The 13238-nt window shown below is 47.2% G+C and overlaps 1 protein-coding gene across 2 annotated transcripts in view; it reads left to right on the top strand.

Moving 5' to 3' along the window:
• The window catches only part of USP49 (ubiquitin specific peptidase 49), a 78366-nt gene that overhangs the window by 29182 nt on the left and 35946 nt on the right, over nt 1-13238 (top strand). For both annotated transcript variants that reach the window (XM_068133391.2, XM_068133393.2), the window contains exon 7: nt 12767-13090. In XM_068133391.2, coding sequence (XP_067989492.2) covers nt 12767-13090 — 324 coding nt within the window. The remainder of the gene's footprint in view (nt 1-12766; nt 13091-13238) is intronic.

Here is a 13238-nt window from a genome sequence, read left to right as displayed (position 1 = left end):
CGTGGGAGGAAAAAGTGTGCGTCGGCGAGTGGGTGTGTTATAAAGTGTGGGAGTGAAACCGAGTGCGAGCGAGAATGCACGTCGGTGTGTACGGGGTGTGACACAGGGAGTGAGAGCAATGCGGAGTGCACGCCCATGGTGAGTGTTACGGAGGACGTAACGGAGGAGAGGTGTGGACCGAAGTGTGCGCAAGAGGTGTGGTGTGTAACAGAGAGAGCGTTGGTGGAATGTACGGACGGCGTTGGAACGCCAGGTTTTGTGAGGGTGAAAGGGGTAGCGTATGCTTGTAAGCATGCAAGTGAAGCATCGATGGTAACCGGTTTAGTGGTTAGAGCGACGGATAGCCGATGCGAGCACTCGGTGCGAGGGGTGCTTGGTTGGGTGCGAGGCCCGGCGTCGATCGAAGCTGCGTCGTTTCTCTTCGAAGCGTCGTTGCCGATTCGGGCTTGGCCCCGCCCCGCACGGTCGAGTCCGGGCTTTGTCGGGCGAGGCGACCGGTCCGGTTCGAGGGCGAGTGGGAGGAAGCGGAACGGTGCCCCCTCGTGGGGACGGGGTTCCGACCGGGGGAGATGGAGCCATCGGGCCCGGGACCGCAAGGTGCCGCGCCGAGATGGTGCGTGGAATCTCGGTCCAACCAAACCACCTCCCTTGAACCGAAAGCCGGACGGATTCAACCTGCAGGCAACCAAACCACCCGAATTCATTGCTCGGCTTTGCGAAGCCGAGTTTAATGATGTCATGGCGCACCGAGAGGATGTAATAAGTAGACGGGTGATAGTGATAGTGATTTAAAACGAAATTTAGAAAAGTGAATGGAATTGGCAGTAAATGGAAAATTTTTGAATTGTTGGATTTGGACGAACAAAATTGATAGTGAGAGATGCCCCGCTGTGGTGGGATGGCAACTCTGTCATCCCTCACAAGGTGGGGGCAAAGGAGCACTAGCTTAGGGGGTGTATGGCAGTGGAAAACTAGCCCGGGTGGGTTAGGATATGGTGTGTAGGGATCTAGCGAAGATTGACATTAGGTGACGTTAAGTTTAGTTAGTGACTGATACCTGTAGTGGGGACGCAGGTAGATTAGTATGGATGATAATGACGTGGGAGCGCAATAGTTTAAAGGGACGACTGGGAAGCGCAAGTTTCAGAGGGGAGAAGTTAGCTGAGATGATGCCGTGTGTGTGAGGATTGAACAGGTGAGAATGGAACAGGTGTGATTGCACAGGTGTGCAACTGAACAGGTGTGTGGAGCAGTGTATGAGTGAGTGATGGTGATGTGTGTTGCATTGACCAACTGGTCCAGAAAGAGGAGGAGGGTGCAGGTGGCACCAGGTGAGATTGCACAGGTGTGCAACGACAGGTGAATGAAAGACAGGTGCATGGAATAAATGGTATGGAGTATTGGAATGGATGGTCGTGGAGTGAGTATGGTGGAAATTGTGGAGTGGAGTGGATGGTGCGAAGGTGTGAATGGGGGAAGAGTGGACCCCCATCACGGATACCCGGGGCGGGTAGTGTAAGTGTTAGGTAGAGGGTACAGGTAAATTGTGGTTTGGATATTGGCATCTGTGGGGCGGGTGAAAGAATGGTCTGTGGATGGGTGCATTAGTGTTGTGGAAATGGCTGGGCGTGTAGCCTGTTAGTGTGTGTAGTTGTTTGAGCACTCCACCACTGTGAGGATGTCGGCCAGGTGAGGCCGCAGGTGGGCTCTGGGAGCCGGTAGTAGTTGTTGTGGATGGGGCCCGAGGATCCGGAGGACGGACCCGGGTAGCCCAGTGCCAGAGGGCACCATGGGGTGACAGAGCCAGGAGAGGGGCTGCCCCCAGTTAGATAGGTTAGGGTGAGGAGCTAGGTAAGCTCGGGTGGCAACTACAGTGGTGGAGGTGTGCAGGTGGGTAGACCTGTTGGGAGAGCTACACGTCGCGGCCCAGAAATTGTGCGAGGGCACCGGGAGATGAATCGGGGGAGTGAGACCCCAAATTGAAAAGCACCACAGTTTGGCCAATGGGAATTGGTTTTTAGAACCCATAGTGTAAGAGGGCCAATGGTTTGGCCGGAGAAAGACCCCGGGTAGTGTAAAGTGTGTTAAAGTCATTTAGAAAATAGTTAGGATGAAGGATCTCCTCGCACCATCTGCATCCACTCACCTGAGGTGACAGGTACTCCACACCATGCCATGTTTTGATTATTTTTTATGATGCAAATGTTTGGATTGTGAGACGCATCATGACGTGGGTGTGACATTGTGCGTAATTCCATCTCTTCCTCCTTATGAGGATTGATGATGAATTGATGATGGCAAATTTTTGAAGTAGAGGGATTGTGGTGACGAATTTGGTATAGGGGAAATATGGGGAAGACGTGACAGTAGTGACGAATTGGTAATGTGTAGGTTTTGTACATATGGGGTAAGGGCAAGGGTGGGCTAGGTAACAGGGGGGTGACGTACGGTAGGGACGAGCTTTCTCACTTCGCCCTCCGTACGCATTTCGCCTTGCATTGCCTTATTGATGTGTACCCTTGTGACCTTACCCCTCGCTCAATTGTCTTTCTTTTGTCTCCCACATGACCTGTGCGCCGTTGGGCGCCGAGGGGAGCGTGCGTGGGTCGGCCATTGTGCGCCCGAAATTCCCAGAACCAGCTGTCTGCATCGATGCACCACATTATGGACCACATGCCTGTGGCCGAGCACCACTTATAGACCCCATGGGTTGGGGCATGGCCCCTCTGCTGGAACCGGCCATGAGGGCCCGAAATCTTGCTGGCGGACCTTGGCCACAGGGCACCGATGCCCCACAGGTGAACCACACTAGTCGGCCCTGTGGGCCATAAATAAAATAAATAAGGACACATTGGGCACACTTTATTGCAAATAGGCCGCCAGTAAGCAAAGCAAAAGAGAATGACAACATCTGGAAGACAAATAATAATAACCAGCAGAGGGAGCCGAAGAGCAAGAGACACCTGCAGGGTTAGGGGTTGTTTGGTTATTTTTATTCATGAACAGTGATGACTGTGCACCGATTGGTGCTTGAGGGTGCTTTGGTGCGTTTTTGGGTGCTTTAATGGTGCATTGATGCAGAGCAGACTGTCTCCCCCCCAGAAAGAACAATTACAGGTCCTGGGTTAGTTTTGTAAATAAAAATAGCGTCAGTGTATAGTTTGAAGACCATTCCGCAATTCGGTTAACTGTGGGCGTAAGTCTGTTAGGCAGGGTGCAATGGAGCAGCGGGACACATTTATTTATGTTTTAAAACTGTCGCACTCAGGGTCAGGTTAAAAGTAGAGGGAACTACACCTACGTGCCACACTAAGGTAAAAGTAATAGGCCCGGGACGTGCCTAAGGGGAGGAGGGTGCAGTGTTGTGGATATGAGAATGTTTTTTTATTTTGTTGTTGTTGTAAAAGGTTGTTGTAAAAGGTTGTTGTAAAATATCACCCCTACTCCCTCCGTTGTGGTTGTATAAAGGTCAAAGGGCGTTCCCGTAGTTAGTCCATAGAAAAACATACATGTAGGTCACGATATATCTTTTCTTTTGATAGTTATCTCTTATTCTGTGTTTTAGGATAAGGCTGTGTCTCCCATTAATTAAAAGTACTCCATTGCACCAGTGAAAGAGAATAGACCCCCTTTCCTTCCCATCCCCAAAAATCTCCCTTTCCCTCCCCTCCAATAACCGCCATTGACCACGAGGCTCGAGTCAGGGAAGAAAGGCGTGTCTCCACCTCGTCAGAGGGGAGGAGGGGCGTGCCCGCCCGTCGTCATCCAGGGCGGAGCCCGAGGGTCGCGCGACCAACCAGGGCCGAGGTGAGCACCCCGATGGGCGTGTCCTGAACGCCGGCGGCTTAACCGCCGGAGGCGCTATAAAAAGGCGCGCACGGAAGTAAAAGGAGAGGTGGTTGGACAGTTGGTTGGTTGCACAGAGTTGGTTGCGCAGAGTTGGCTGCGCAGGGTTGGTTGCACCGTTGGTCAGAGTTGGTTGCACAGAGTTGGTTGCGGTGAGGAGTCGGTGGTCAGAGTGAGGGACCAAGAAAGAGTGGAGGGTTTGGACCAGACGAGTGGGACAAGGCCTGGCAAGGCAAATGGAGGCGGCAGCAGCAGCGACACCCGGCAGCCGCTTGGGGCCTGGGCGGCGGTTTGGAGCAGGGCCGAAAAGGAACGGCGGCTGCTAAACGCGCCGATCGTGCTGCATGACCCCCCCTTGGACCTCCCTCTCCCTCCAGCCATCCACATCCTGCGATTCCTGCAATTCCCCGCGTGAGTCAGTCTTTTGTTTGTTCTGTCCTGGGATAAGTTAAGCCTGTAGATAAGCTAGTATTTGCACTGTGTCACCTGCGTCTTATGTGTTGTAAATAAACTTGATTGCTCCTTTTTGCTTGTGTGTGTAAATAATAAACCCCATTACTCGTCTGTACGTCTTCTCGTTTTAATTCCTTTTCCTCTTACATTGCGTCGCTTTTGTCTTTTCCCTCATTGAGCAGCTAGGGTGCGATACGGCCAAAGTTCTGGGTGAATCGGGTGAGTTTTGTTAGGTCGCGGTTTTACACCACCGCTCGGTCTATAACATCCAAACCGCGATCTATAACAATATTTTCAATGAAAACTTGGCCCCTTGACCTTTGACCCCAAAAATCATTAAAACTAAGCATTTTTGACCATTTTATGCCATATGTTATTTTTCGGGAATTGAATAATGAACATTTTGGTGTTGGTTATAAGGGAATCGGATAATGTTTGACAGAGCTATTAGTAAAAAAACAATTTTTGACCTTGAGTTTGACCTTTCAAGGTCACCCAACGTCAAAGGTCATGGTGCCAAATGAAATGTCATATGTGACTTCCTATATGTCAGTAACAGTAAGTGTATGCATATCTCTTGTACTTTTGGAGTTATAGTGGTTTGAAATATATTTTAAATGAAAACTCGACCCCCCTGATTTCATGTTTTAGGTGACCTTGAACTTGACCTTGGGCCTAGAGAGTTAAAAATTGGGCACAGTCTATTCGGGGGCAAGGCAAATATGTGTGTAAAGTATGGCGATGCTATGTGTAACGATGTAGATGTAGTACTGTGCACAAACAGACAGACAAACAGACAGACAGACAGACCAACTAGAAATCGGTCAGAGACCGAGGACTTGCTGGAGTGTACTTTTTTATCGGCCATTTTGGATCAAAATGGTGGGAAATCTATATCTATACATGTATACTCTTGAAATCTATACATGTATACTCTTGTCAGCGGTGTATAACTAGCAGCATAGCCAGCATAGCTATTTGGGTGGTGTAGAAGTTAACAGATCACTGTCTCCATCAATCTTGCCAAGGCCGTAACACCTATCGGCTCAAAATCCTTTTAACTGTTGACTTGGTAGTTTTTACAATGAAGGAAACACGTATCGGGAGCACATACGACATGGCGATTGTGAATGTGACAGCTCTGAGGCGTGTTTCGCTTCGCATCGCAGTGACGGCGATGTGTAACTGCAATGTGTAACCGCGTGAGCATCCGTTGCCTAGTAACCAATGACATTTTCCACGATTTTCACGTTTTGGGTGACCTTGAGCTTGACCTTGGGCCTCGAGAGTTAAAAATTGGGTACAGTCTATTCCAGGGCAAGGAAAATATGTGTGTAAAGTATGGCGATGCTATGTGCAACGATGTAGACGTAGTACTGCGCACAAACAGATAGACAGACGGACGGACAGACAAACCAACCAACCAACCAACCAACATACTTGCCGGAATTTTTTCAGGCAAGTAACAAACGGACTCAAATGCAATACCCTCTCCTCTGGCGAGGATAATTATATTGATTTAGCCAATAGTGTAGCTTATTTAAGCTCCATGGTCAGCTAAATGCATGTTTAAGAAAGATTTGTGCAAGACCTGAAGATACTGTAAGATACTGAAGATACTGCAAAAATCATGAAGATGTCACCTGTGTTAACCTTGACCCACAAACTTGCATCAATACCACCACGCATTGAGGCGATTCATCAGTGTGGATTCGCACATTTGATTATTTGGCAAGTAACACGTTTGCATGACGTTCACGTGTGAAAGGAACAACGTACACTGATGCACGTCCCAGGCATTCCTCAGGCATTAACATAATTTCATGCATTTTGAGATGTGATGTTTGAAATTTAATTTTAAAACACACAATAGGTTTTTATTGTTTTGTTTTTGATGGTTGAGATGTGGATATCTGTACTAAACCATCCGAGTAATCCAGACTCAAGTGTATGAGTACTGTGCGGAAATCCCTTGCGTGTATCACAAGAAACGGTGTTGCGACCTCAGCAGCTTTCAGTGAATCCTGAGCGATTCTCTCATTGAGGACACATGTCCCACTCATCATTGATTTATTTGGGTGATTGAAGTTATTTGATGTTAAATCTTGTGACGCACACTTTGTTGTTTCGTATGCAGCCTGTGGCTGCTGGTTTGCATCATTTCTCTTGAAGCGCGTGTGTGCTGCTGATGCAGTGCCCCAATTACCAGTGAGCTGGTTCTCAATTTGCCGACCTTGGAAGGATGACAGGCTGAGTCGACCCCACCTGACATTAATTAAACGATCGACAGGGATTAAAACTCAGGATCGTAGGATCCCAAGCCAGCACCCTAACAGTTAAGCCAACACCACGCTGTCTGTACACTTTAATGCGAAGTAGCTCTCAGGAGATTCCCTGTTAATACATGTCGATGTACAGAAAGACTTGAAACGTGTACATACATCTCTCGCTTTTTGCTGGAGTGTCTTGTGCAACCTTCAATATTCTACAGTTTACATTTAAGATCGGAACATTTCACATGACCCCTCCTTGGAGATATCTTAACATTTTCCAACCATGAAGGAATGGTGCTGCACCAATGATACTTGGCACAGATGCTAGTCCCTTTCTCTGGTATTTCCGGTAGTGTTGCACATTTCCCCATTGGTGTGAGTTTCCTGATACAGATGAAAACAAGGCATGTTTCTTTCTCTGAAACTTTTTGATTTATAACCCCTCATATGTAAAACCCCGGTGTGTCCCGGTGTGTACCCCGGTTTAGAATAGGTACACCGTATCCCTGTGTGTCGTAAGAGGTGACTAAAAGGGTTGGCGTCAGGAAGGGCATCCGGCCATAAAAACATTGCCTCAGAAAGAGAACCATGACAATTACGACTACATATGGGCAGGGTACAGCCCGAAGTACCCCGTGGGGGACCCCACCCCCTCTCGTCAAAACTCAAGGTGGGGAACCCGATCGAAGCAAGGGTGGAAATCATTCCATTTATGACGACGAAACGTCTGATGCCTGACGTGGAGATCGGTTTCTGAGATTTGGGACATGGAATGTAGGGACAATGACAAGGAGATCAGGAGAAGTGGTGGAAGTATTGGTCAGAAGAAGAGTGGACATATGTTGTGTGCAGGAGACGAGATGGAAGGGAAGTGGTGTGAGAATGGTGAAGGGTAGGCAGGGACAGAAATACAAGTTTGTGTGGCAAGGGTGCCTGGAGGGCGTGAATGGTGTTGGTGTCCTGTTTTCTGAGGAGTTTGTAGACAGTGTGGTGAATGTGACTAGAGTGAGTGAAAGGTTGATGATGGTGAAAATGATGATTGGAAAGCTCTTGGTGAACATCATCTTGGGATACGCTCCACAGGTTGGTCGGAGCGATGAAGAGAAGGACAAGTTCTGGTGTGCTATAGAGAAGCTGATGGAAAACGTGAAAGATGAGGAAGTTGTTATGGTCGGAGGAGACCTAAATGGACATGTGGGAAGGAGTATGGACGGTTTTGAGGGAATTCATGGGGGTTACGGATATGGTGTGAGAAATGGAGAAGGTGAAAGGATTTTGGAGTTTGCTGATGGAGCTGATTTGTTGATTTGTAATACTCAGTTCCAGAAAGAGGATAATAAGCTTGTTACATACACGTCAGGTGGGTCGACGACAACCGTTGACTACCTGCTGGTGCGTAGGCGAGATAGGGGGCACCTCCGGGACACAAAGGTGATCCTGGGGGAGGAGGCTGTTTCACAGCACCACTTGGTTGTCTGCGACATAAGGGTGAAAGGTGCAAGGAGAGCTCGGCGGGTGAAGTACCAACCGAGAATGAAGGTGTGGAGGTTGAAAGAGGTGACGGTGAGGGAGGCATTAAACGAGAGGCTGAGTATGGTGGAGGATGATGTGGTTGAGCTTGAAAGTGGTTGGATGTCAATGAAAGATAGTCTGTTGGGAGCCATTGTTGAGGTATGTGGATGGACAAAAGGACCACCGAGGCACTCGGAAACATGGTGGTGGGATGATGAAGTTGGAAAGAAGATTGACGAGAAGAGGAAGAAGTTCAAGGAGTGGCAGAAGGCGAAGGGTACGGGGGCAGAAAAGGCAGAGCTTGAAAGTTATAAGGCAGCCAAGAAGGCTGCAAAGAAAGAGGTAGCAAAGGCACAGGAGGCATGGAGGAAAATGTTTGGAGAACGCTTGGATTCGGAAGAGGGTCAGAGAGCGGTATTCAGGATTGCAAAGCAGATAGCGAAAGAGGTGTGATGTGATGGGGGGTGAGTTGCTTGAAGGATGAAGTGGGACAAATCGTTGTGGACCCAGATGGAATTAAAGGAATGATGGAAGAGATATATGGAAATACTGTTGAATGCAGAGAATGAATGGGATGGCAACATAGAGAGTAACCCATTTTTAGGACGGCAGAGAAGGTAACCGAGAAGGAAGTTGAGGAAGCGATAAAAGCAATGAAGAGTAGAAAAGTGGGAGGGCCGACGGGAGTTGTGGGAGATATGTTGAAGGCAGCGGGAAATTTGGGTGTGAAGAGAATGACAGAGATCTGCAATCTGGTGGTGAAAGAAGGCCGCATTCCATTGGATTGGGAACTGAGTACCCTCGTCCCTCTATACAAGGGGAAAGGTGACCCTCTGGACTGTGGCTCGTATCGAGCGATAAAGTTATTGGAGCATGGAATGAAGGTATTGGAAAGGGTGGTGGAGAGGAGGATAAGGAAGAAAGTGAAGATTGACGAAATGCAGTTTGGATTTATGCCAGGAAGAGGAACGACAGACGTGCTTTTTATTGTGAGGCAATTGCAGGAGAAGTATATGGAGAAGAGGAAGAAGTTGTTTCTTGGGTTTGTTGATCTGGAGAAAGCATTCGATAGGGTTCCACGTGAAGTAGTGATATGGGCATTGAGGAAGTTAGGAGTGGAGGAATGGTTGATCAGAGTAGTGATGGCAATGTACAAAAGAGCGCGCATAGCTGTAAGGACGAAGGACGGGAACAGTGGTGAGTTTGAGGTGAAGGTGGGAGTGCATCAGGGGTCGGTACTAACTCCACTACTATTTGTAGCTGTGATGGAGGTGCTGGCTCAGAACGTAAAGGAGAGTTTACCATGGGAGTTGTATGCAGATGATCTGGTTTTGATTGCAGAAAGTATGGATGGACTGAAGGAGAAGATGAACAAGTGGAAGGAATGTATGGAGACAAAAGGTCTGAAGGTGAATATCGGAAAAACGAAGGTGATGGCAAGTGGTAAAGCATGTGGTGAGGTGGAAAAAACTGGGAAGTGTCCGTGTGCTGTGTGCAGGAATGGTGTCGGAGTGGATTCCATTCAATGTACAATGTGCGCTGAGTGGGTTCATCAAAAATGTAGTGGTCTGAGAGGGTCATTAACCAGTGTGGCAGCTACATTCAAGTGTAAGGTGTGCACAGAGGGAGCTGCAGATGTGGGAAATATTGAGTTGGATCTTGGAGATGGCGTGAAGCTGGAAGGTGTGAAAACATTTTGTTACCTTGGAGACATGCTGAATGGATAAGGTGGATCAGACTCGGCAACGGTTGCTCGAGTGAGATGTGCATGGAAGAAGTTTCGGGAACTGAGTGGCGTGCTGACGAAGAGGGGAGTGTCATTGAAGCTGAAGGGAAAGGTGTATGCTGCATGTGTGATAAGTGTTATGATTTATGGGAGTGAGACATGGGTAATGAACGTAGAGCAGCCACGAAGGCTGGAAAGGGTGGAAATGCGAATGGTTCGGTGGATGTGCGGAGTATCGTTGAGAGAGAGGAAGACAAATGATGAATTGCGAAAGATGATGGGAATAGAGCCTGTGATTGATGCTGTGAAGAGGAACAGGTTGAGATGGTTTGGTCATGTGTTGAGGAAGGATGAAAGTGACTGGTTGAGAAGAGTGATGGAAATGAATGTAGAAGGAAGTAGAGGACGGGGAAGACCGAGAAAGACTTGGCTAAAGATGGTCAAAGAAGAAATGCGGGCAAGGAGGTTAACAAGGGGAGATGCAGAAAATAGGGCAAAATGGAGAACATTGTCATGGGGACCGCAAGGCTAAACCCCGCTCTTGCAGGGAAAATGGCCTTAAAATGCATGTTGTGTTGTGTGTTGTATGTAAAACATTACATATAAAACAGTATGTGCTTCATGACTGGGCAATAAGGGCTGCTCTACACTTTGATATCATATTGTTCATGATAAAAGTTGTGGTGTTGGAGATTTATTACTAGATGTAGCAGGAATGTTATTTTTCTATGAACTAATAACCTGTCATGCCTAATATTTAATGTATAACCTGCCATTGAAAAAATCAACGGGCCGAGACGCTTTGATAATTTTGCATATTATTATATAGATAACCATGCAATTTTGTGGATTATTATATAGAGGAGGAAGAAAAGAAGACAGAAGAATCTCTGCATGAAAACATTCATAAGGCAAACTGCTGGAGGACAGAGTAACTTGAAAACTGGATAAAATGTTTTCCCCTTTTTAAGGCCATTTTCCCTGCTAGAGCAGGGGGTTAGTCTTGTGGGCCACATGAGAATCATCATGGTCCCCTTTTTGAGGCAATGTTTTTATGGCCGGTTGCCCTTCCTGACGCCAACCCTTTAGTCACCTCTTACGACACGCAGGGATATGGTGTACCTATTCTAAACCGGGGTGCACACCGGCAAACTTGAAAACTGGATGTTATTGCTAAATGATAAACCAAATTTCCTGGAAGTTGTACAACTTGTCCGGGAGAAAAAAAACACTCCCATGCCGCTCTCCTAAGGAGCGGGTGTTTCGTCTAGATTGTAGTGGATCACCGCAGACATTTTCAGACGATGTAGATCATAGTAGATCATCGCAGCAGTTTTCAGTCAATTATTGACTACGACGAGCCTGGTGTTGGGCTAGCGGCTAGGGTGCCAGCTTAGGATCCTAGGATCCTGGGTTCGAATCCCGGTCGATCGCTGAATTAACGCCAGGGGGGTTGACTCAGCCTGTCATCCTTCGGAGGTCGGCTAATTGAGTACCAGTTCACTGGTAATTCCCTGCTTGTCGTAAAAGGCGACAAAAAGGGTTGGCGGCAGGAAGGGCATCCGGCCGTAAAACATTGCTTCAAAAAGGGGACCCAAAAACAACAACAACCACGGTCCCCGAAAAAGGCCAACCCCCGCTTTGCGGGGAAAAATGGCCTCTAAAGGTGTTTTTATTTTATTTTATTGACTACGACGACTACGACATGAAAATCGAAATATCGTGCTCTGTAGCGAGCGGGGCCCCCGGCTTGCCAGGGCGGAAGGCAGCGGGGAGGGAGGTTAGTTTGGTTGACCATGCACTTTTTGCATATTGTTATATTGATATATGTTGTCCATCACCTGTATGTGTGTGTATATGTATAGACATACACAGAAAGTATTCACACCCTTTGACTTTGGTCACATTTTGTTGTCACAGCCTGAATGTAAAATTGATTAAATTGACATTTGTTGTCACTGATCTACACATAATACCCCATAATGTCAAAGTGGAATATTATTTTTCAAAAGTTTTACAAAATAATGAAAAATTAAATACAGGAATATCTAATTTACATAAGTATTCAACCCCCTTGAGTCAATAACTTGAAGAAGCACCCTTTGTAGATCATAGTAGATCATAAACAATATAAAATACCGGGGGCAGTCAGCACCGCAAGGAAGGGAATCTGCATGGGTGGTGGACTGGGTCTGTGTTGTGCTTCCCCGGAACGGCAGAGGGACTTGCAGGAGAACCGGCCGCAAGAAGTACCTCGCATTGGGACTTCGAGGAGCGTGTCTCCGCGCCAGTTTGTGCGTTTCCCGCGTGGTGGTTTGGAGGCGACGAATGCCAAGCCCCTCGTTGAGACCAGAGCTAATTGCCGGCCGGCAGAAACATTATTTATTGTTACTTTGGTTTTCCCCTTGTTTGAGTGGAGACGTCTCAAATTAGGAAATCGTTTTTACCTCGCATTCATTTTTATTGCTTCACGTTCATTTAAATAAATTCATTATTTGTTGCATTTTACTTTTGTGTCGTGTTCGTTTACTCGTTTGTGGGTCGAGGAATAAAACCCTGCAGCGGCCGTCCGATCAGATAAGGCTTCGGGGCTTTCCCGCGCCGCGCAGGAGAAAAGATAATCCCGCCAAGTGTGTGTATATATATATATATCGAAATATCGATGTATCTCCTCCTGTCAAATCAGGAGGAGATATATATATATACACACACGAGCCTCGACTTTGTGTGTGTGTGTGTGTGTATATATATATTTATGAAAAGTGGCTACACACTTTCTTTTAGTCTTGATTATATCTTATCATGGCAGGTAAATTTCTATAAAACATTGGTTTGATATGTGAATAAAGAGTTTCACTTCTTGACAACTGTGTTACACTTTATTATACCTTAGTGGATTTTGAAACACATATATATATTTTTTTAATTTTGCAAACTTGTTGTTTCCTCCTCGCAGGTTCTTAGTCACCTGCAGAAGTTTCGTGAAAGTTTCTTGGCACTGGACATGGGTTCTGACTCTGGAAACCAGAACCATACGCCAGCCCCACCTCCTCCATCCCCACTGCCATCAATCCCACCTTCATTGGCTCGTTCGGGCCTGTTTGGAAGCCCAACTGCACGGAGCTTGCGCCTGCTGCAGTCGGCAGTTGGCTGTCAAGGACACTTATCGCTTTGCCGGGAGTTGCACACACTTTTCCGAGTCATGTGGTCTGGAAAATGGGCACTTGTCTCCCCCTTCGCCATGCTGCACTCTGTCTGGAAACTTATCCCGTCTTTTAAGGTGCTGCACCTTAGCATGTTTAACTTTACTTTTGGTAAATGTAGTTTCTTGGTGAACATATAGTTTAATGTTTAACCACATGACTCTTTCTGATTAAGTGCATTTAAGAATTATCTATTTGGATACCCCAGACACAGTGTTTGTGATT

The sequence above is a fragment of the Myxine glutinosa genome, chromosome 12 (assembly GCF_964187855.1).
Source record: "Myxine glutinosa chromosome 12, kmMyxGlut1.1, whole genome shotgun sequence".
Lineage (NCBI taxonomy): Eukaryota > Metazoa > Chordata > Myxini > Myxiniformes > Myxinidae > Myxine > Myxine glutinosa.
Note: the sequence above shows the minus strand (reverse complement) of the source record. Positions and strands in the feature narration are given on the sequence as shown.